Source organism: Diabrotica undecimpunctata, chromosome 1 (genome assembly GCF_040954645.1).
Source record: "Diabrotica undecimpunctata isolate CICGRU chromosome 1, icDiaUnde3, whole genome shotgun sequence".
Taxonomy (NCBI): Eukaryota; Metazoa; Arthropoda; class Insecta; order Coleoptera; family Chrysomelidae; genus Diabrotica; species Diabrotica undecimpunctata.
In genome coordinates this window covers 34612593-34637327 of record NC_092803.1, presented here as the reverse complement: position 1 = coordinate 34637327, position 24735 = coordinate 34612593, and the positions used below count along the sequence as shown (strand labels likewise).

General features: G+C 33.4%; 1 protein-coding gene across 2 annotated transcripts in view; it reads left to right on the top strand.

Annotated features, from left to right (window-relative positions):
• The first annotated feature begins 9489 nt into the window (after window positions 1–9489).
• LOC140447619 (uncharacterized) overlaps window positions 9490–24735 on the top strand; it is a 67628-nt gene continuing 52382 nt past the window's right edge. The window contains exons 1-3 of one of the 2 annotated variants that reach the window (XM_072540379.1): window positions 9490–9802; window positions 12729–12937; window positions 20284–20569. In XM_072540379.1, coding sequence (XP_072396480.1) covers window positions 9674–9802; window positions 12729–12937; window positions 20284–20569 — 624 coding nt within the window. In that variant the 5' untranslated portion in view covers window positions 9490–9673. Of the gene's footprint in view, window positions 9803–12716; window positions 12938–20283; window positions 20570–24735 lie in introns of both variants that reach the window. The other variant, XM_072540385.1, reaches the window with a different exon arrangement.

Sequence of the window (24735 nt, the reverse complement as noted above, 5' to 3'; positions counted from 1 at the left end):
TACAATTAGTTTCTACGGAGACAATAATTACAAACAGTTCCATCAATAATAGTCAATAATTTGAAGCTATCATTTATTGTGTGAATAAGATTAATATTAAAAATTTTGATATTACAATGGCCTATACATTTCAGGAAATGGCGGATATGCATTTAACTTTGGGTAAGTTAGGTCAGATTAAATTATAATTGCAATAAACTACCGGGAATATCGTAGGTGAATGTCAAGGAAATAGTGCAGCAGCCGCAAGGCCTTATGCAGTAAAATACACCAATCGAAATACACTCGATAGACGATTATTTCTGACCATTGATCGTCGTTTACGGGAAACGGGTACATTCCAACGGCAAGTTGCTGGCAATAGTGGTCGTCCAATAATGGATACAACTGATGAAGACATTTTAGAAATCATTGAAGAAGTCCCTGGAAGCTGCTCAACTAAATGTTCCTCACGTAAGGGTTTGGAGGCGTTTGAACGTTCAGCTGCTAAAAACCATATCACTTAACAACGGTTCAATACTTGTTGGTTGAAGATTATCCTAAAAGGATTGGATTTTGCGATTGGTTGTTAATGGAAAACACTCGAAATGTGAATTTTATTAAAAATATTTTGTTTACCGACGAGGTTACCTTCAGTAGAACTGAAATAACAAACCATCATAACGAGCACATTTGGGCCGACGAAAATCCTCACGCCAAATAAACGACTCATCACCAAAGGACTTTCAACGTTAATGTTTGGGCAGGAATTGTGGATAACAATCTAATAGGCCCAGTATTTTTTCCCTACAATTTGAATGGTGATAATTATTTGCAGTTCTTGGCAAACAATTTACAAGAGTATTTGGAAGAAGTGAATATTGCAATAAGGCGAAATATGTGGTTTCTACAAGATGGCGCTCCACCGAATTACAGTAATGAAATCCGGGAATACCTTTGCATGCAGTATCCTGGTCGGTGGATTGAAAGGGGTCGTGACGCACCTACTTCTTGGTCACCCAGAAGTGCAGGTCTTAACCCCATGGACTTTTGCTTTTGGGGGTTTATGAAAGAGAAAGTGTATTCTGTAACAATAGAGGACGAACAGCAATTGAGGGTTAGAATAATTGAAGCTGCAAATCAATTTCGTCAGAAAAATATGATTTTTCAGCGCATTCGGTTTTCCTTATTAAAACGATACCGAATGTGTATTGAAGAAAATGGGGGTCATTTTGAACATTTATTGTAATATCATATTTATAGAGGTTATAGACATTTTTTGTACTTGTTAATTCATTTAAGCCATTTATTTAGTTGCACGTAATTTTTTAAAGGTTAATGAAAAGGGCCGTAACTCAATAAAAACTGTTTTTTGAAAAAAGTAATAAGAGGCAAAAAATTTTTAAAAATAATGTGTTAAACTAATGATGCCACAAAATTCATTTGATTTGAACGTACTCAAAAGTTTTGGGGGGATTTAGGGCTGCACACCCCCCTTAAAATTTTTCTGTGTGCTTAGATTTTGTTGTTTATTTTTTATTAAAAATTCTTTCAGAACAAGAAAGTAACGTGTCAATTTTTATTACAAAATGTCAAGTAATTTAGGAGATAATGCAAAAAAACAATTTTTATTTTGTAACTTCAAAGGGCTGTAACTTTTTTTGTGTACACTTTTGTACTAAGGTAAGTTGGATTCAATCAATTTATTTTTGTTCCCGGAATGCGTGATTTAATTTATGACATACCTTTTTGAAACACCCAGTATTTCGCCAGTTGGTTATTTAATCAGTCTACAAGGATTGAGTTGTTAATATGTATACAACAAACACATCACTGGCACGTTCTTCAATTACATTTCTACAAGCGTATTGTATGCCACATTATGACAAGATAATGATACGTTGATGTGCATCAAGATTATATTTATATTCAGAGTTAATGTTTCTAGACATTTACATTCCTCCATTTTCACAACCTGTGTTGTCCATTTCAGGTTACAAAAACACCAATAGTTAACTTCAGGATCCTAGTTAACTCTTACAGAATCTAATAAGTATTTCGTAAATTGTTTCTTTCCCTGTTTCCTTTCTACAAGAATTTTCTAATACGACTTCTAATGTTTCAACTCAAATCTTTAGTGTGTTTTCGACACCGATTGTAAATTTTTGAATTTGTCAATTTCGGAAACTCTCTGATCTTGAAATTTGCGACGACTCCTCGACCGTCTGGGAATTCTGAGATAAACGAGAATACAAATTGATGTCGAAGTATGCTTCGCAATCTGAATAAATTATAACGGAGAAGGTAGACGGCAAAAATTCCACACAAACTATTTCTTACAAATACAGCTTTTCATTAAAATGTAAATGGCGAAATCAAGCTCACTTTATTCGTTTACGGTTACTTGAAAAATCATTATTACATCGTGTTATTAAATGAATTATTCATTTTTCTAATACATTTTACATGAACTACTATCGGCTTTGATCTAGTTACCAGTCAGGTCCTAATATTTTTATGCGTAGCTTTTTTAGAAATTATAAAGTTAAAATCGTATTGTAGTTTTACGTTAGAATTTTCGCAACATTTGGAAGTACCTCTCGATCTTTATTAATTATAATTTGAAACACGCGATTGTCGCAACATCTTGTGGATTGACACGTGGATTTAAAATTGTGATCTCATTAATGGAAGCAAAATATATCCAAAACTTCTGCGTTTTTACGTTTGACTTACACGCGCAGGAAGCACTAAAGTCTCCACCAATTGTATATCAAACACCAAAAATTCAAGATCTATGCAGTTAGAAGTTACTTATAGCTTGTAGTTTATACCAGTGAAAGTTTTTGATTTATATTATAAAAATAGAATAAGCCAAGCAAAGCACTATTATCTTCACTATGACAGTCAAATTTTACCGGACTATTATTCTCTTCTGTTTACAAATTCTAGCAATATTACGTACATTTTAGGAGACTACAATGCAAAAAATTAGAGCAGGTATGGTTAAAAATATAGTAAGACAGTTCGGACTAGGAACTAGAAACTAGAGAAGAGAAAGTCTCACAGAATTCTGCTAAGAAATGAATATACTTATTGCCAATACCTTGTTTCAGCTACCTAAGAGAAAATTATTTAGAAGGACGTCTGCTTCAAACACAAAAAAACCATATTGTCAGAAATCAGATAGAGTTTGTACTGTTAAAAAGCAAGATATTATAAAAACTCTATAATCTGTCAAAACTTCATCAACATGATCATCCAGCCTTCTGCGGCTAAAGTAGAACATAGGCCTCCCTTAATTTCTTCCAGTTTTGTCGGTTTTGAGCTTCCTGCAGCCAATTCCCAGCGATTATTTTTGACGTCGCCTGTCCATCGTATAGGTCGTCTACCTCTGCTTCTTCTGTCAGCTCGTGGTCTCCACATTGTAATTTTTTGGGTCCATCGCCCGTCATTCATTCTGGCCACATGACTCACCCAGTTCCACTTCAGCCATGCTATGCGCTCTATGACATCTGTGACGCCTGGTCTTCTTCTTATTTCTTTGTTTATAACTTTTTCTCCCAGACTCAGTCTAAGTAGCGAGCGTTCCATTTGTCCTTGGGCTAATCTGCGTTTGGTTGCTGTAGTCTGGCTTAAGGAAAGTGTTTTGGCGCCGTAAGTCACGACTGGAAGCACACATTGGTTGAACGTCTTAGTTTTCAAATAATTTGGCATGTTGCTCTTGAAGATGCCTGATAAAACTCCATGTATAGCCCATGCTAAAGTGTTTCTTCTTTGCAATTCAGCAGTTTGGTTGTCTCTAGCAATTTCGATTTCATGACCTAATAGTACAGTCACTGAAGGTTTTCACTCCGATTTCGTTGAACCTCCATCGATTTTCATGAAAATTGGTGAGTAGTTAGAGGATAGTTTAAGAAACAAAAGTGACAAGGTGTCAACTTGCGCTTTTACCCTGGGGGTAAATGTCACCCCTTCTCGGGGTGGAAATTAGTTTATTAAAAATAACCCCAGGAATCGATAGAGGGACCAAATCTAAACAAAATGTATCTTATAAAGCTATTAAAATAAATCAATACTTTTTGAGTTATTGAAGATCAAAAATTTTGATATTTCGTGAAAAAAAAATGCATGTTTCAAAGCAGTTTTTCAAAAATAACTCAAAAACTATGTTTTTATAAAAAAGTTGTCATTACCAAAATTGAAGCTAATAAAAAATTGAATAAAATTCTTGCTTGAAAAACCTTTTAATATTAATTCAAAGTAAGTTATAGGTAATTAAATATATTTTTTTTTTTTGGCGAATACTCAAATCTGAATATTCAAGCTTAAATAACGGGAAAACAATGCATTTTATAAAATATACCTATTGAACAATTTTCAAAGTACTCAGAAATATCTATAAAATGAGCTCTAAAAGTACTTGATAGCATCAAAATTAAGCAAGTTATGATGAAAATAAGAGAACCCTTTCGATTTTTTTTGGAAAAAGTGAAAAATAAAACATACGCCATTTCCACAAAAATAACAATTCATAGTAATTCCTATAAGACTTCCTTTATTTTAGTATAAGTAATGACCTTAAAAATTTTGACCGGTTTAGAATGCATATTTTTGAAAATAAATTTGATTTAAAAAAATCAGGATTTTTCAAATTTTCATAAATTTCATTTTCTTTTGAGAATAACTCCATATATACTCAATATACTTAAAAAATGATATAGAACAAAATTTGAGGTTTTTTTTAACAAAGATTTTTTTTATATTTGTGTAGGATAAAAAATAACTGAGATAAAAACTTTTAAAAATTAAATTTTACTGCGAGAATCATGTAACCGGGGCCCTTTAATCTATTATCTTTTAAAAATTAAGGGATTTAAAAGATTAAATTTAATACCACCTTATAGCATTTGAAATTACCTTTCAAATGGGCGTGCCATTTTTTTAAATTGAGACCATTACCCGTATGTGCGCCAATAATGAATATAAAATTAAAAACCTTAAAACCCACCAAATTGTATTTGGATATCTAAACCGCTTTCGGAGCAATAAATAAATCGTTAGTTAATATTGGTGTAATGAGAACTTTTGATTAGCATGGTCAAAGCTACCTCTCTGCAAAGTTTCAGCCAATTTAACTGAAACCACTTTTACATAAGAAAAGTTTTGGGGTCTTAGAAAAATCAAGAAATATGGATGGGAAAGTTTCAATATATTTTACATTGATGAAACTTAAATATATCGGATTGATGAAAATGAAGTATGGACGAAATCAACCACAACCAGTTGTTAGGATGCGTTTCTAAAAAACTTGACTCCTGGAAAAAAAATATCCAAAACAAAGAGGTCCGAGATTCGTCTTCTTACATGTTGGATCATGTAAAGGTTTTTTACTGAAATGCTAAATTTGTATCTCTAGCAAAAAAAATATTCAAACGACTACTTGTAATATGGAGAAATAAACAGCGCGTCATTAGAGGATTTTTTTGAGAATAAACTGATCGTAAACCTCCCAAACTTCGAGTGAATTGTGGTATAATAATAAACGAAAGTCCATACAATTCGTACAAACATAAATTTCCAAGAAGTTTCTGGAACAAGTCATATATTCAAGAATGGTTACGAGAAAATAATTTATTTTTTGAAGATTATTTGAAGTTAGAGCTATTGAATATATCACACTGTTATGCAGATATATACGAGAAGAAACATGCTGAGAAATACCGTGTAGAGCGGGTACTTTCCTGTCATTACGAACTCAATAGAACGATTTTTGCGAAATGGAAGAGCAGCTGTTATTGTTTTGAACCTTAAGTATTTCGTATATTATATTTCTTATTAATTAGTGATTGTGTTATGTAAAAAATTCTTGTAAGTCTGGTATTAAAGTTTTAATGTTTCAGAAAAGCGATAGGTGTGTACACTACACATTTACATGTCAAGTATAGTCAAGTTTAACTTTCGATGTAAAACATGTTAGTTAAGTAATTTATACAACAATTAACTGGTACTTAAATTAATAATTTACTTTAAACGATAATAATTAGTAATATCTATCTAAAAATTTTCGCTGTATATATTTACAAACATATATACAGCATGTATATTTACAAAAATTTTATTTTACACAGTTGATTTTTGGCTGCTTAATCTTAACTAAACACTATCACAGATAGTTAGATATGTTTATTAATTTCAAGCAAACTTTTGATATGATAAAATAAAGGTAATAGTTATACAAAACCATACATATATAAGGAAAGAACCAACGATTTATATCAGTAAAAGAAAAATGTTTATATTTCGCTTCGTGAACCTAAACAAACAAAGATGGATCAATGTAACATAGGCCTCATCAAATAAAGATGTGTCCTGATTCTCACATAACTGCTTAACATTGACTATATCACTAGACTGTTGTTAACTGATAAAACGTCATAGCAACGCCACGTTTCCTACTGACAAAACTCCTTCCTGTCCTGTCCGTGATTTCTCAGCGACAAAATTATGGCAGATATGTCACGAAGGTGTCTGGTAATTCCAGGTTAAGATTTCGATGCCAGTCAGGTAAAGAAAACAAAAAATTGGTTTCAGAAATGTCCCATTGAACACGCAGAGGTCCAGAAGCTATTTGGACCAAATTTTCGGGGTTCCTACGGGTGAGAAATTTTGCACGCTTGAAAGATGTACTACCACAACGGAACTAGCAAATATTCTCGAGGATTATGCCTTTAACCTGAAAAAAAAAGGCAATGGCGAAGAATATAAAGAGTCGTCTGTAAAGCCAATGTGGAATACAACTGCAAAAATGGTACAAGAAAAATATTTTACGGAGTACGGCATAAAAATCAACCCTTTCACAGATATATCTTTCAAATGTACAATATTGGCCAGAGATACCAAGTGGAGGCAGCTTCAAACTGTTCAATAAAAAATAAAACTCCGTTCAAAAGCATTATCCACCGAAGAATTATTAAAAATCATCCAAAGCTACGACGAGGAAACCCCCGATGGAGCACAAAAAAAGTTTTTTCGCCTTTGCTCATTTGAACTTGCTTAGAGAGCCAATGGGGCCGTAAACTGCAAGATTCACTGTTTTCAGAAGGAATTTGATGTTATGTGAGAATTTACGGGCCGAATTGAATACAACAGCATTTTTTCGAAAACAAATTATGGCGGTTCGAAAAGTTTGGCAAGCAGCAAATGGCCGGTAAGAAATTAACGAAAATTTATGCCCAGTTAGATTATTTTTTTAAATTAATGGAAAAAAGGGGACCAAGGATTTTATCAGACAGACTCTTTCTTACCATTCACCCCAACTGGAAGGATGGATCTTGGTTCAAAAACTGTTCACTTGGAATCAACACCGTATCTAAGTGACAAAAATAGACACAAAAAAAGACTTAAAATAACAAACCATTCTCATTGATCTTCAGGATTCAAGCAACGTGTTTCTGAACAGGAGTTAATTATATTAACTAGTTACTCAAATACAAGCTTTCTAAAACCATATCTGAAAATGATTCCAGTCACGACCAGAAGTTGATCGAAAATATCAGAATAACAAATGAAGCTGGACCTTCGAGTTCCCAAATGCTACAGGTCAATAATACACAAAACCATGCTTTGATAGAAAAAAATGGGCAAACTACTATAGCTTATAATAATTATACATTTAATATTATTAACAAATAAATCAAGATTATGTTTCGTTCATATGGTGCATTGTCTCGTGAAATAGTCTTGTCGAATATCATTCGAGAGAAAATTATTTACCGGCAACATTTTCTTCTGGTTTTATTCAAGTTTGTCTTTTTGCCAATTTTCGCTTATGAAATTTTGACAAAATCACTCGACTGAAGTCTCATGATTTAACTGTCAAAATTTAATTCGCGAAAAGTACCAGGCAACAAAACTTTCATACCAGTCGAAAATATTGCCGATAAAATTTTCTCTCTTATGATATTATATACGAAAAACCTACACCTGCCCCGAAATAATGCTTATCCTCGAGCAATATTACTTTGCCGCCTGCCTCCAGCATTACCACAAACCCTTATAGATTTGGGAATAGACAGAAAGATTACTATAATGGTAAAATTGATTCTACAAAGTAAATACAGAGAATCAAGTGAAAATAAATAATTAAATATCGCGTATTACAAAAATATATAGTCAATGAAGGAGTAAGAAAATCTATAAACACAATAGAAGATAATCATTTCGTGGAATATCATAGGTTAATTACTACTTTATTTCGTTATAAATGGGTTATAAAACGGTTTAAATGCTTATGAATTTATTGTTTAAAAGCAAAAAGTGACATTGTTATTGAGTAAATCTCGGTCTCCGTTTTTTCAGGTGTATGTCTTAGGATGTAGTAAATAAGGTACCATTTTTCTATTTATATACTTATTTAAATAAGCACCATACAACAAAAAATGATATAACACAGGTTCCTAATAAATTGCTTGAAATTGCTGTATGACCTACTGACAAAGCCATAATAAAACTATATCAAAATCAAACAGGATTTTTGTCAACCTGAGATTATGTAAATTAAAATATTTATTAAATTATAGGTACCTAACCTGAACTCAACGAGGCAACAAATTTTATCAACAACTAAATATAAATAATTTTATCGCAAAAATAATTAGAAGCTTAATATTTATATTTATACAAATTAATACTAAATTACAGATTAAATGAGGTCAAAAATACTTAGCGACAATTTAAAATTGTTTATAAATATTGTAAAATGTTTTGAATACAATTCGCTATAAAAATTTTATACTTTTACAGTAGGTATTACTTATTTTGATATAGGTAATTATAATTTATTTATTTAAAAGGACATGGACTAAAAATTAATCCCTAGCCTTGTCTGGGTCACCAAAATAAGAAAAATGTCACAAGGTTGACCACATTGTAAAATAAATCGCTATGTATTGAATTTAATTGCAATAAAAAAGGTTAATGCAGAAATTTATAAATCAAAGAATCAAAGTTAATAGGAATCATTTCGCTAATTAGGGGAATACGCCTATAGAGTTATTCAAGTATATCGATTATGAGATGACAAGGTAATAATTACAGTCTGCATTATGTTTATGTATGCAATAATGCATTATGTTGTGATTCTAATTTATGGTTTGGAAGAAATTCAATTTATGACTTACCTAAAGCATGAAAATTGATTTGTTATGAAATGTTGACAGTAAGTAGTTAAATTGAACTGTTGTTATGGCAACTGACAATGCGCTACCACGCCAATGACTGTTGCATACATTGAATCAAGACCAAAACTTTGGAAGTTTTTCTACTTTTTTCTTTAAATCATTTATATTTGTTAATAGTTATTGTTATACTATGAAAATTATGTTCACCGAATGTATATCACTGTTAAACTTATCATCACAGTAAATAAAAGTGATTGGTTAACAGATCAATGCGTAAAATGTCACAGAAAAGAAGATGTTTTGACATTAAGTATATTGTTGTGACAGTCGGCGGTCGGCGTTCTTTAAACTTCAAATTCAAAGCTTTTTCAATTTTCAAATCTAAACTACCTAAATAAAATACCACAATAAAACCAAGAGTAAAGAAGTTTTATATTATGTTTATGGATATGTTCCTTTTTTGATTATTTCTTTGCTCTTCTTGGTAAATACTTATTCACAGTACAGTAAAAATGGAAGATACATATACTAAATATGAAAACATACAGAAAACCATACAAAAGGTTATTGAAGATACCTGGAGTTTGGAAAATTTTAGTGAGGAAATATGTATTGCTAGAACCCGAATGCAACACGTTAAGGTAAGTAAACCTTTTGAAAATTTCTAAAAGTAGTTTTGATTGTGTTTATTCAGGTTTTGGTGAATAATTTGTAAACATTCAGTTTTAATAACCATCCAGCTTTGGCTTTGAATATCTACTAAATTTGAACACATATCTATTGAATTATTGAACTATCAACTTACAGTAGTATGCATGTTGTTAATAATATTTTTTCAAATTATTTTGAAAATGTTTAAAACACTTTGTAATGTTACATGAGGATTTTACAGTCTCTTTCAGAAACGAAAAATGATGTTTATCAAAGATCTGCATGATTGATTTGCATATTTGTGCCATGTAAGTGTCATTGCATTATTTTAGAAGTTTATGAATAATGAAGTAAGTACTTAAAAATGTACAAGACCCATAGAGGGTATTTATATTTAAATTCCCTACATTGTAACCCAAATATTTATGAAAATCATTTAAATGTATCCAACATATATTTCTACATTTTAGGAGGTAAAATAAAACCGAACAATCTTAATCAAACAGTTTTAACTTCCAGAGATATGTAAATAAATTGTTAAGTCATTGATAAGATGCCAAAATTATTCTCAAGGCCATAACATATTTGCTACAATTACTTACTATTAGTAGAACTTGTAGGAAAAAAATTTTAAATATCTTTTTATAAGTAAATAAAATATGCAATTCACAAATCGAAACATCAAAATAAACTTATTTTAAAGTAAAATTATGGCTTATTCCAATAAAAATAGTAAATTGTATTAATATACCACAAGAAAATAGCTTCAGAACAACATTAATGATATAACTTTATTCCATCTTTGGAAAAACTGTTAAATAGAAAAACTGTATTTCCTCCATTAGAGTTTCACTTTCATACATCTTTTATTTATAATTTAATATTTTTCTTTGCCTTCGGGGCATTTTTGCTTTCACATGTAATTTTTATGTTATAGATCTGAGTTAAAATTTTTATTTTAATTGTAGCTTTTTGAGGATTTTCTGTTTTTTTTTTAATAGATTTATTTAATACTTTACTATAAGTGCAAAATTGTAGGTATTAAGTTCTCAGAAATATGATTGCATTAAAACAATAGCATTACAGCTTGTTATCACCTGCATAAATGATTCACATGCAGTGAGCTAGCTAAAGAAACACTATGCTATGTATAGTATACTTTAAAGTATCTAGTAAAATATTTTTAATAGCATCAATATTGAATGAAAATGTCTAAAAGTATAATCTTATTCTGTCTATAAAAATTTTGTACAATGTGGTTCTTATGGTAAATAGAAAATAGTGGTAAACTAATGTTGCCTTAAGGTGGAAATAGCTGTGTTGCTCATTCACTTTTTTTTTATTTTTGTAAGTCTATCAAAATGTGTTTTGTTTCTGGTTAATGGGACACTCTGATCAAAAGATATAGAATTTTTACTATTGAGTTGATACTAATTTTATTTAAAATTGGTTTCTAAGAGAACAGTTCATTATATGCAAAAAGTGCTAATAAATATTTTTATTCAAAATTATCTGTTACATGTTTTATTTGAAACATTTTTTTCTACAGCATACAGAATCTTGGTAAATTGATTTTTACTGTTTCCCTTCCCCTCCATATGACACATTTTAGTGGTAAGCCGAGGATGGGAGTGGTAAACTTTTTTGCATGTTTTTTGGGGTCCCTAAATTGAAATTCTCAGCAATATTCAGCTTTTTCTTATGATTCTTATATGAGAGTCAGTGGCTTTTTCGTCTCTGACGACTGTATTATTAGTATTAAATGTATATCGATTTTATATTTTTGTTATTTACTAATAGTTTTATTTGATCATACATTTATCTTAACATTTTGCTTTGTACTTCGTTCCCAAAATAATATTTTTATGTAAGTACTGTATGTAAACTAAAAATGATTCTAAAAATAAGCGAGAATAACAAATAAACAGCCATCCATTCATTGTAGTGTATCAGATGAGTCATTCTTTTATTCACACCCAATACCAATTTAATTACCTTTTAGGCCAACCAGCACCCTAATCAATTTATCTTGTTTATATAAAAGCCGTTGATAAGAAAGTAAATGATGACAAAGCACATTTTGGTAGTTAGTTGTCGACACTGTAACATTTTTTGCTTTTTGCGGGAGTGATCTCCAGTTGGATTTTCCATTGACTAGTAGTTAATGAGCGATTTGGTCTTGTGTAATTTGACTAGAGGTTGTCACAGCTTTTTTTTATCATAGTTTAGTTTCTTGACTAGATTCCATGCGATCTGACTGCTATGTGTCATATCCGTATTCTCCAATGCATCTATCCATTTTCACTGCCACTTCTCACCCATGGCCTTCATAAGTTCTTCTCCGTATTATATGATTTCTTCACTGAAGGGGTCTGTTTCTGTCTCTACAGCTTCTAGGATTGTGTCTTCGAAAGGATTTCCGAACTATATCAATGAAAGTGTCGTAATTTGTTAGGGTAGCTCCAGGGGTTCCCAGCGCGCGATTTATCTCGGTAACGTATCTGTCTCATTTGGCTTTTTTCAATTTAATTAAAAAATCTTTTATAAAAGGGTATATTTGTTTCCCTATGGGTATATATGTTGTGTAATGTAACCCTTTCGGGCTACATTACACAACATTTTCGGAATGAGAATTCTAACGTTAATAGGTATACATGTGTACATACATTGTTGCTGATAATTTTATATGATGTTTTAAAACAGATTTACTTGATGGTAACGTAAAACTCCCAACTGGGGTTGCTGGCCCTGAGACGTCATCTCTATATGAACTTTAGGCTACCGAAGGTCCATATAGATGTCAGTACATTTAATTTTTTATTCAATTAATGCAAACTTTCCAAGTGTTAAAAATAAAAATGTTGATTTCCTTTATTTGATAACATTTCATGTTTTTATTTATAGTTCTACTTTTAGAACCTTTTGGTTGGATGTAATATGGAAATCTTTGCTATAAAAAATACCACATTCCTTTATGACATTTTAATCGGGGAACTTGCAAGATGGACAATCAAAAAGGAAATTTTAAAAGTTTTTCTTGACTGCCTCTATCAAATGAAGGATGTAAAATGTCATAGTCTCAACGAAAAACTCAGTAATCTGAATGAGTGCAATAAATTTTATATGTAAGTACGATATATTCTTTACAATATTCTAAAAGCTTTTCTCTATTTTTATGTCGTCAAAATGATAAACAAATGATTAAAGAATTATGTTTTGGCTTTAAGTGCTTCTATTTTTAAATTTATATTAAACAAAGTGTGTGTGAGATCTTTGACATTTTTTATTTATTTGAAATGCCTCTGAATGCCATTATGTATGCCAAATATCCCCATTGGACGCCCGTGGATTTCATCTAATTTGATATCGTTCCAAATTCGACAATTCTGTTTGTTGGCATACTTTTCATCCAAAAACGTGCCTAATGGGTGAAGATGATTTTAAGATGAAAATATTAGAGTCAGTTTTCAACTGCTCTAGAGCCCTATCAGCGCACACACGTCGCTGTTTATGGTCGTTTACTCGCACGATGACGACTCAAAATTGGCGAAGTTGTGGTCCAGTGAGCAACGTAAAATCTGCTGCCTCAGATTCTTCTGTATACTCTTATAAATAGACGGTATTTGTTGATTGTTTACTAAACCAGTGGACTCAAATTTATCCACCATACTGCGAAATGTTGAACTTTATACATCCATCCATGCTAGAAGCTAATCACAAAACACTGTTAATGAGTTTTTAATCAAACAGTGTGCCAATTAGAAATACATAGACAAAGGATGTTATGTTTTTCAGAGATAGACACCACTGGTTAAAATTTTTCGGACTAGATAGATGTTTAATTCAGTCATAAATAAGCTTGATGAGAGTGTTTCGTTGAGAACTGGCTGGCGGAAATTGCTGCCAGATAGTAGACTAATTCCGTCATATTTCTATTATGTGGTTTAATTGCGCGTTTTTGCACCATTGTGAATTTATCCCATGTGATAACTTTACTTGCTATTAAAACGTTGACCATTACTGAGTGTTTTGCAATGTGGTATATCCGTTCTTCAGTCGTTTAATGGGTTAACGGAAATATTGCAATGCTGAGTGAGTTGTAAACCGTTCGGTATTCTTCTACCAACGTGGCCTTTATCATGTGACAAGCATGTGCATGTGAGAAGCCTCGCTTTTGCCATTCAATTTACCGACTGTGCTAAAAAGAAGAGCATAGATTAACCGAACGTAGTTACTTTATAAAACTAACATCATTTTGCTACTATATATAAATAAAAAATACTAACAGAACATTTAACATTAAACCTTTACTTTAACAAGTTATAAACAAAGTATTATACAGAGGTTACAATCTAAACAAACGCAACGATGTGCTATTAACTGGTAACAATTTTCAACAAAATATCTTGAGACAACTAACTATTTTTTATTTATTTCAAATATTTAAAGGATTATTATTAAAGTTCTAAATTAAAATATTTAATAGTTGATTATTATAGTACGTAAATTATTGTATTGAAAATGTTGTATCAAAATGAAAAAAAAAAATGAATCCATTTTATAAACAATGAATTACAAATAAGAAAAAATAAGAATGAAAATTTACCAAAACATTTCCTACAGGAAGTCACCGAGGAAAAATTCAATGTAGAATCATTGTGCCAAGAGAACTTTACAAGAGAAATATGCCAAAGGAGGTTAACGCAGAAGGTACAGCTGAAACAAATAGACTAGTGTTGCCCAAAATCGGTCTTGGTCTTGCAGTCTTGGTCTTGTTCTTGCGTTTTTGCAAGACCAAGACCAAGACCAAGACCGCCTAATTTTAGCAAGACCAAGACCAAGACTGGCCGTGCAAGACTTAAGCAAGAACAAGACTAAGCCTGCGAGACTCTTGCGTCTTGCAGTTAGGACTGAGTCTGGTTTTAGCGAGTATAGTAGTTTGGGTATATGCTTAAGGACTTTATGAGATGCAAAAAAGTATGTAATAAAAATTTGAAAAACTGGACTTATGCGAATTACAAACAAGACCATAAACATACATACCGAATTAAAATATTTATTAAAAAAACACATTTGACACGTGCTCAGAGGTCATAATTACAATGTAAAAATAAAATATTCTGTACATTTTCCAGCAGATTTCTTCGCTCTGAAATTAATTGTCCATATTTTGAGAATAGCTGCTCTCTAATCATCAAAATAATCTTCATGCATTGCGACGCCGACAGTAATATCGTATCGATATTTTTTAAAATATGTCACCCTAGCTAATAAACAAATCTTATCGGCCTAAGGCTATAAATTGTTTCTGCTGAGTGTGCGATGAGATCATTCGGTTAAAAATTTGCTGAAAGAGTCAAACGTAACGAGACAAATTAATAACAGATAATGTCTACCGTGTAAACAAAATACCGAAGTATTTATAATAACGAAGTAACGATATATAATTATCGGTTTGTTATTAGATACTTAGGGTATTGGATAGTAACGAACATAAAGTAACTAGTTTATAGTAGTTACTTTTTCGACATTACTTAACTTCATTCCCAATTGAGCTTTTCTTTGAGTCTAATGTAATAATTGTTTTTCATCTAATCCTTGTTGTTCCCGGAGTGACAAATTTACAATTTGACATGAGGGACAAAGATTCAAATAGTTCTAGTCGGAGTAGTGAGCGTTGGAGTTATAGATCTAAAAGACCTAAAAGCAAATTTGATGAGTTTTTCGAAATAATTTATGCACCCCAAATTGCTTTGTGTAAATTGTGCCTACATAGAAACGTTGAAATGAAAATGAACAACAGAAACACGTCAGGTTTAAGGAAGCATCTAATATCTTTTCACAAAAAGGAATTACAAATATTTCTTCATGAAAAACCAAAATTCGGTGGAGATATCACAAGCTTTTTAATAACCGCTAGAAAAAGTGGACATGTAAAAAAATATACTTATTACCTTATTAACAGTTACATATATGATGTACCTGCTACTTTATTTTGGTAAATTAATGTATTTACTAAGTAGGTATCTCCTTAATTTAAAACAACTTGATCACCTAAAAAATCTGTGCCCTTGATACATGTATGTGGATTTTTTGCCCATCATGTCCATCAATCCCTTTCTTGGCAGATAATGTTCTTTAAAATGTATTCATGCTGATGTCATTTATTTGTTTTTTTTTGTGTTTTAACCACGTTTTAGCACAAGTAAGCTTAGTAATTGCAAACGTTTATTAAGAAACAGATTGACTTTCGTGGGGCATGGTAGATAGCTGAATTATTTAGAGCATAGGCACCAATCGCTTAGATCGTGGCTTCAAACCTCACCCGATGTCAGTTGTTTAGACATTTATTAATTTGGTTGGTCTTTATTATAGTTATGTTAATTCAAGCTTAAAATGTACTTACTCTGTTACGTTGTTCTTAGATCTAAAGTAACGTTTAATAAATAGCACTAGGCTAATGGGTATCTGCAAGACTTGCAAGACTCTTGCTGCAAGACCAAGACCAAGACCAAGACCGGGAGTGCAATACCAAGACCAAGACCAAGACCAGGTGCATTGGCGCAAGACCAAGACCAAGACTGTCTAAGTCTCGTCTTGTTCTTGCATTTGGGCAACACTAAAATAGACAACATCGAAGATATAAATGCGAGCTGGGAGAAAATTAAAAACAACATTAAAGAAGCAGCAACAGAAGCTCTAGGAAAACGCAAAGTCATACTGAACAAAAGAAACAACAACAATACACCATGGTTCAGAAAAGAAATAATAGAGAAATGTAAAGAGAAACGGGAGAGGAGAAAGTAGATAAAGAAGACCCCAACAATTATAAAGGTATAAATCTACTGAACACCGCACTTAAGTTTACCACAAAAGTCCTAACCAACAAAATCAATAAACTAACGAGACAAATCACAGTCATGTTTTATAGACCTGACAAAGGCTTTCGATAGCATCCAAGTCGAAGACGTCTTACACATACTGTATAAAAAAACACACCAATCAATATTATACAAACCATCGAAAACATCTATTTCCATATTCGAATACAGGCAAAGATAAATGAAAAACTAACACAATGTATACCAGTAAAAAGTGGAGTCAGACAGGGTGACTCGTTAAGCCCACTTCTCTTTAATATAATAATGGACGAAATAATGCGAGCAGTACGTAAAGGTCATAGTTACAGAATGGGTTACAAAGAAATCCAAATATTATGTTATGCAGACGACGCCGCATTAATCGCCGAGACAGAAGACGAGCTCTAAAGATTAACACATATCTTCAATACAACAGCCAAGAAATACAATAAGATAATATCAGAAGAAAAAACCAAATGTATGACAACATATAAATACCCATTACGATATAAAATCGAAATTGATGGGGAAATAATAAAGCAGGAAGCAAGGTTTAGATATCTGGGAATAGATATAACTAGTAACGGAGATGTTGAAGAAGAAGTACAATAAATCTTAAAAGCAAGTAAAGCGGCGGGATCTCTTAACGACACAATCTGGAAGAACAAACACTTAAGACAAGACACAAAAACAAGAATGTATAAAGCAGCAATTAGACCTATATTAACATACGCGGCAGAGACAAAACCTGACACATCTAAAATGAGACGACTACTAGAAACAACAGAGATACTTCGACGAATATCAGGGAAAAGTCTGCATGCATCTTGTCTACTTACAAGAAGGAAGAAGAAGAAGAAGATAAACAATGGATTTAAACCGATTTCGTGTTTTGATTTATGATTGTTATTTAGTAGGAAAAATACCGTCCAAACTGAGCAATGGCTCGAAAAGTGTTACCGGGTTTCTGCTCCATCCAAATGAGGCGATTATTTCCGAAAACATCGAAAAAACGCTGAAAATTATTATAGAAACCCGCAAAGCGAAGTTAGCAAGAGATATCTGATACTCTAAAGTTATCATGCGGTGACGTTTTCACTTTTATACGCATTTGGGTATGAGAAAGCTGCTTTCCAAATGGGTGCCGGAATCAAATCGGCAGTCATCTGAGTGGACAGCATACGGAGAAAGCCGAGAAATGGAGAAACAAGCAACAGCGACTACTACATTGGTTTATTGGAGCATTTGAAGACCAAAATTGCAAAGAAAAAGAAAAGGCCTCTTTTGTTGAAGAAAAAAATGGTTGTTTCACCAAGACAATGCACCGTGTCACAAATTGATGAAGACGATGAAAAAAATGCGAGCACCCACCTAATATTTCAGATTTGGTTCCCAGCGACTGCCCTTTTTTCCGATCTAAAAAAATGCTTCGGGCAAGAGATATCGCTCCCTTGAGGAAGTAATCGCCGTAACTGACGCGTATTTTGAGGGCAAAGATAAATCGTATAAGTGCGCCATCGAAAAATTCGGAAAGCGTTGGAATGATTCTATCGCCGCTAAAGGAGATTATTTTGAAGAATAATTTTTGCAAAAAAATGTTGTATACATGTTTTACTAGTTGGAACCGAGACTTATTGACCGACGTTATAGTTATGACATTTAATGTCTTATAATTTTTTTTAGTTCGATATGTTGTCCATTGCTTGTACAGCTCTTGCTCTTGCTACTTGCTGTTGCTCAGCTTGCTCTTGGTACAGAGAACTGCAATTTTATTTCAAATAACTTATTTACTAACAAAACAATTATATTTTGACCAAGAACATTTTTTCAGTAACTTTGCAAGATATGGTATAAAAATTTATTGTTAATAAGTATCTCAAAGGAAAAAAAGTTTATGTTATGACGTACTTTTATTTATTTATTTATTTTATTCTCCGAACTAATATTCCTTGATTAATCTAAATAATATATATTCTTTGAAATATGGCACGTCAGTGAGAAAGCTAAATCGTTTCCTTATTTTCAACACACTCATTGTAAAACTTACGGAAGACAGAACAGAAAAACTTAGTGCAAATCCAAACTGGAACCTGCGATGAACATAACAAGACACAAGAAAAAATAGAAGCTACAGTACAGGTTGTCCATTATTTTTCAAGAGATCACCTATTTTACCAATTTCTTTTCTCATCTATATGTCGGTCAAGTATAAAAGTTTACAACTACAAAATGCACGGTTCAGACATAGAGTATTTTTAAGTTCCACATTTGTTATAAGACAATTTATTTAATGCACGCATTGTATTGTATCAGTATCTGTGATAGTGACATATAGACATTAATAATTGACAGCTCCAAAATTCATCACTTTCGAGTGAAATCACAGAAGAAAGAAGAGAGAAGTCAGAAGAATAAATTAAAGGTTTAAAATTAATTTTCACTTAATTTCGGTTTTATTCATTTATAATTAGAATTAAAAAAAAAACTTACAATGAAGGAAAAACTTCTTTTGTAAATTGGTTTAAAGATTTTAAAATTATCCGAAATGGATTTATAAATTTTCAGAACGTTTTCGATTCTATCAGATCATCATGAGTGAAAAACCTAGAAATAAGTATACCCACTTGAAACGTGTACGATCGCTCTCGTATCGCCTTTGATAATGTCCCCTGAAGTTACAGACGAAACGTCAGAAAAAACAATTCCAGACCACGTCCTTTAACAATGTCGATAACAATGTACCTGTACATTAAAAGTTTGTTTGGTTCGTCGATTAATCAAATAGTTAACATTTACTTAAAAAATATATGCTTTCGTAATTGTTATTAAAATAATAAATAGTTAAACTTTGATCAAATGAAAGGCAAATATCGAGCACAGTTTATTAATTAAATCTTGCCCAAGTACTTTCGCTTTCGCACAATGAAATAGAGACTCTCTTCGGGAAAGGAAACATCGTAAGATACATAAAAGCCAATAGATTAAGATGGGCAGGCCACGTGGTACGGAGTGATGACGACAGACTGATTAGCAATGTGTTTTGGGAAAGACCAGATGGTAGAAGATCGACAGGAAGGCCTAGAAAAAGGTGGAAAGACGCAGTCAGGGAAGACCTGGAAAAGATGGAAGTAAGGCCATGGGAAATAATAGCACAGGATCGGAATCAATGGAAGGCAATAGTAAACGCGGCAAAAACTCACGAAGAGTTGTAAAAGCCAATGATGATGATGAAGTACTTTCGCTTCCTAGAGCATCTTCAGGGCATTTCGTCAATTTTGGCCATCCAACAATCTGTTGAGAATGTCATAAACATAAAATTGTACATTTTTTGTATAATGTACATCATTAATGTATTGTACATCACGATATTTGCCTTTCATTTGATCAAACTTTATTTATTCGAGCATTCAGCCTTATATCAATAAATAGTTAGACTGCATAATTTATTTACTCATCTTTTGAAATCAGTTAATTGGGCGATGATATTCTATCGACCCTACAAGTTTATGTTTATATTGTTTGTATCGTGAAAAGTCTGAAAATTTTAAATACCGCGTAAAGTCTTTAATGTGTTTTCCTTAACTAACCCAAAAATTCTCTTTTATTTTTAGATACAAACTGGTCGATACATTGAGTATCTATGGAGATTATGATTTTCAGTCACTGATTCTCGAACTTATATTGAAAACATGTACTAACCAAGAGTTGAGAAAAATATTAAACGATCTTTTTCCAGAATCGGAAGAGCTACGAACAAAATTTTCCGAAATTAGCGCACGAAAATTTGACTCGACTGTTAGGGACTTCCTACAAGTATTGAACCGTAGAACCAAAGCAATATTTTCTATATACTGTGAAAAGGTTATCATTGGCGATATAACATGTGAACAGAATATTGTAAGTATCAGTGGTATATATTGTTCTAATACTTTTTGATATAGCTCTATTCATCATATTTTGTTTATGAAGTGGTATTATTATCTGTATAGTTATAGTCCATAGGTATTACTGGGAAAAATATATCTATGTAGGACACAACGGTGAGCTTGGAGATGGGGTATATTTAGAAAAAATGGGGAATATAAAGTTACCAATGAAAATGACAGAATTTGGTACTCAAACAAAGGGGGAAAATAAAGGGCGTCACCTAGTTCTTAGACTTATTGAATATTTCAGTCATAAACGAATTCTTTGTATATTTCCAGGTATCCAGGTTCGTATAAATAGTTTATATGTACGTTATATTTGAGTTTTGCGTAAAACTTAAGCTGTTTCGTCAAGATATTGTTACGTAAAAATATGAGTCATAGTTTTAACCTTTAAAACATGTTTTTATTCTAATATGTTGTAGAGTTTACGAGAGGCCTCGATTTACCTGAGCGACCTTCCAGAACCGATGCGAGGGAAATCCAGTTTGCCTTTACCGTTTCGCCATCGAAGGTTTTAGATTTTTCGAGATAACGGCACTGGTATATAATAACGGAACTTTATTTGGAAGGGACAGTTAATTCTCAAGACCCGCGCTCGCGAATTTGTTACGTACGGATATAATAAATTATTGTCAGATAAGTTAATATAAATAAAGAAATAAATTAAATCCGTAAGTGTTATAAATATTGAACCTTTTAATAAATTCACAACAAATGGTGTCAGAAGTGGGATCGAACATAAATTAGACTTATAATAATAATACAAGTGAATATAAAATAAATTGTGAAAATGGCTACGATTTATGAGCTGACAGTGACTAATTTAAGAAGACATCTTGAAGACAGAGAATTAGCTTCTACCGGAAAAAAGGCTGAGTTAGTCCAACGACTAAAGAACGCTTTGCTAGAAGAAGGACTAGATCCAGAGACTTATATATTTGAAGACAAACATGATGCTGTCCTCTCGTCGATTTCGAAAATTTCTGGTGACATCGCATCATTAGAGAACAAAGTTTCTGACGATATTTCGAAAGTTTCTTCTGATGTAGCCAAAGTTTCTGGTGATGTAGCCAAAGTTTCTGGTGATGTAGCCAAAGTTTCCGGCGACATCGCTTCGTTGAAAGACAAAGTTTCTAACGAGATTTCTTCGCTGGAAAGCAAAGTCTCTGCTAACATCTCTTCGGAAATCTCTAAAGTCACTTCTGAGATGTCTGCCCTGGACGATAGAATATCTTCATTAAAAAACCAAGTTGCTGCCGATATGTTAGCCTTCGAAGAAAAGATATGGAAAGAGATGGAAAAGAAGATGGAGGAAACAGGGACAGCAGAGAGAGGTAACAATCCGATTACAGTGGAGATAAAAGAAGACGAGACGAAATTTAAGTTGGAGACACGGCCGAAATTTGAAGGAAGTGGAGGTTCTATTCATGTTAAAGTCCCAACTTTCGACGGAAAATCATCATGGAACAACTACATGAAACAGTTCGAATCAGCCGCAAGAGCAAATGGATGGTCTGAAAAAGAAAAGGCTGTAAACCTGACTATCGCCCTTCGAGGAGATGCCTTAGATGTGCTTCAGACCATAGCCGTAGAGGAGACCGATGATTTCGAACAACTGAAGAAGAGGTTAAATATGCGATATGGCCACGAACATTTGGAGCATGTATATCAGTCACAGCTTAAAAATCGTAGACAGAAGAAAGATGAGGCTCTTCAAGAATATGAGGTAGATATTGCCAGATTAGTACGATATGCTTATCCAACAGCTCCCGAAGACATGATGGAAAAATTGGCCGTTCAAACGTTTATTGATGGTCTTCGTGATCATGAAATGCAGAGAACACTGCGATTAGCTCGTCACAAGACGCTGGTTGATGTCCTATCCGCCGCCCTCGAATACGAGTCAGCTACGCAGGCCTCTGGCGGGTACAGTAAAGTTAGGACTGTAAAAGAGGAAGGAGATGAAGATAAACTTGACCAGCTCGTTAATATGATGAAAAGCATGACATACAAGAAAACGAAGACCATCAGATGCTGGAATTGTGGCGAAATAGGACACGTACGAAGCTCCTGTAAGCACCCTAGGTACGACGCAAATCAAGAAACTCACCATCAGGAAAACTAGAACGGGTCAGCCTTAGGGGGGCAGCTTCGACCCAGAACTTTTCCAAAGACCCTCTCATACTAATAGCTTCTTTGAAATGTCGTGAAGATAGTGTATATGTAGATGGAGACATAAATGGTAAAAAGCATACGTTGTTGGTGGATACCGGAGCGACCAGAACCATTATACGCCCGACAGTTATAAACAGCCGAAAGAAACTGTTACCAACGAGGTTACGACTTCGGACCGCTACAGGTGAAAATGCCAACATTCATGGAGAAATCCAGGTACAATTGGGAATTGGGGCAGAAAAGTTTGTCCATACTGTTATAGTTGCTGACATCGAAGAGGATGTTATATTAGGAATGGACGTAATGAATATGCATGGATTCCAATTGGATTTTAAGAATAAGGTAATCAAAGTTGGCAACGAGGAGGTATTTCTCCATCCACATAATGACAACACTGTGCAAGCAGCCATTACAGAAGATACAGTCGTGCCTGCGAGAAGCGAAACGATCATAGTAGCGCGACTACAGGGAATTGTAGACGAAGGGAGACCTGTTATGATGGAGCCTTGGAACCACGACGATGAGGTTGGCCGTGGAATCATAATTGGAAAGGAATTGGTGACTTCGGCTAAAGAAATTCCTGTGAGACTTATCAATGTCAACGACTACCCAGTGACCATAAAGAAAGAGACAAAAGTAGGAACTTGTGTACCTGTGACATCCATAATTCGTCAGGCGACAACATCTGATAATTCCAACGACAAATTCGACCAAATGGTTGCAGTTGCAGGACAGTCTCTAAATCAGATGGAGAAAAGGAAATTAAGGGAATTTCTTCGGCAGTATCGTGATATTTTCGTACCGAAAGGAGGAAAGACGGGAAGAACTACCGTTGTTAAGCATAAAATTGATACTGGTAATGCTAAGCCAATTCGTCAAACAGCTCGACGATTACCACAGGCGAAGAGAGAGGAAGCTGAAACGATTGTTCAGGAAATGAAGAAAGACGGGGTGATAGAACCTTCTACGAGTCCATGGGTCTCTCCGGTGGTCCTGGTTAAGAAGAAAGACGGAACGACGAGGTTCTGTGTGGATTACCGTTTGCTGAACAACGTTACCAAGAAAGATAGTTATCCTCTGCCTCGGATCGATGACACATTGGACACATTGGCTGGAAGTAAATTGTTTTCTACTTTAGATTTGAAGTCTGGATACTGGCAGGTAGAAATGGACCCAGTCGATAAAGAAAAGACAGCCTTCACCACAGGATCTGGATTGTGGCAATTCAACGTTATGCCATTTGGACTTTGTAATGCTCCTGCGACATTTGAGAGGCTTATGGAAAATGTGTTGAGAGGGTTATCTTGGAAAACATGCCTGGTTTATTTAGATGACATAATCGTCTTGGGGGAGACATTCGAAGATCATTTGAGGAATTTAGAAAACGTTTTTAATCGACTTAAAGCTGCCCAATTGATGCTAAACCCCAAGAAGTGCCAGCTATTTCAAGGTAAAGTCAATTATCTGGGTCATATAGTCAGTAAAGAAGGAGTGGCCGTGGATAAGGGAAAAATCGATTCCATTAAGGAATGGCCAAAACCAACTGACAAACATCAAGTGAGAAGTTTTCTTGGACTATGTACTTACTACCGGAGGTTTATTAAGAAGTTTGCAGATATCGCTAAGCCATTAACGCGACTTACAGAGGAAGCAAGAGAATACCGCTGGGATATAGACTGCCAAAATGCCTTTGAAACGTTGAAAAAGCATTTAATAACAGCACCAATTTTGGGGTATCCACTGCCAGAAGGAGAGTTCATCTTAGATACGGATGCAAGTAATGTGGGAATTGGAGGAGTGCTGTCTCAGATTCAAGGAGGACAGGAACGAGTCCTCGGATATTTTAGTAAAGTTCTTTCAAAACCTGAGCGGAATTATTGCGTCACGAGAAGAGAACTTCTAGCAGTAGTTAAATCAGTAGAGCACTTCTATCAATACATCTATGGCAGAAAGTTTCTA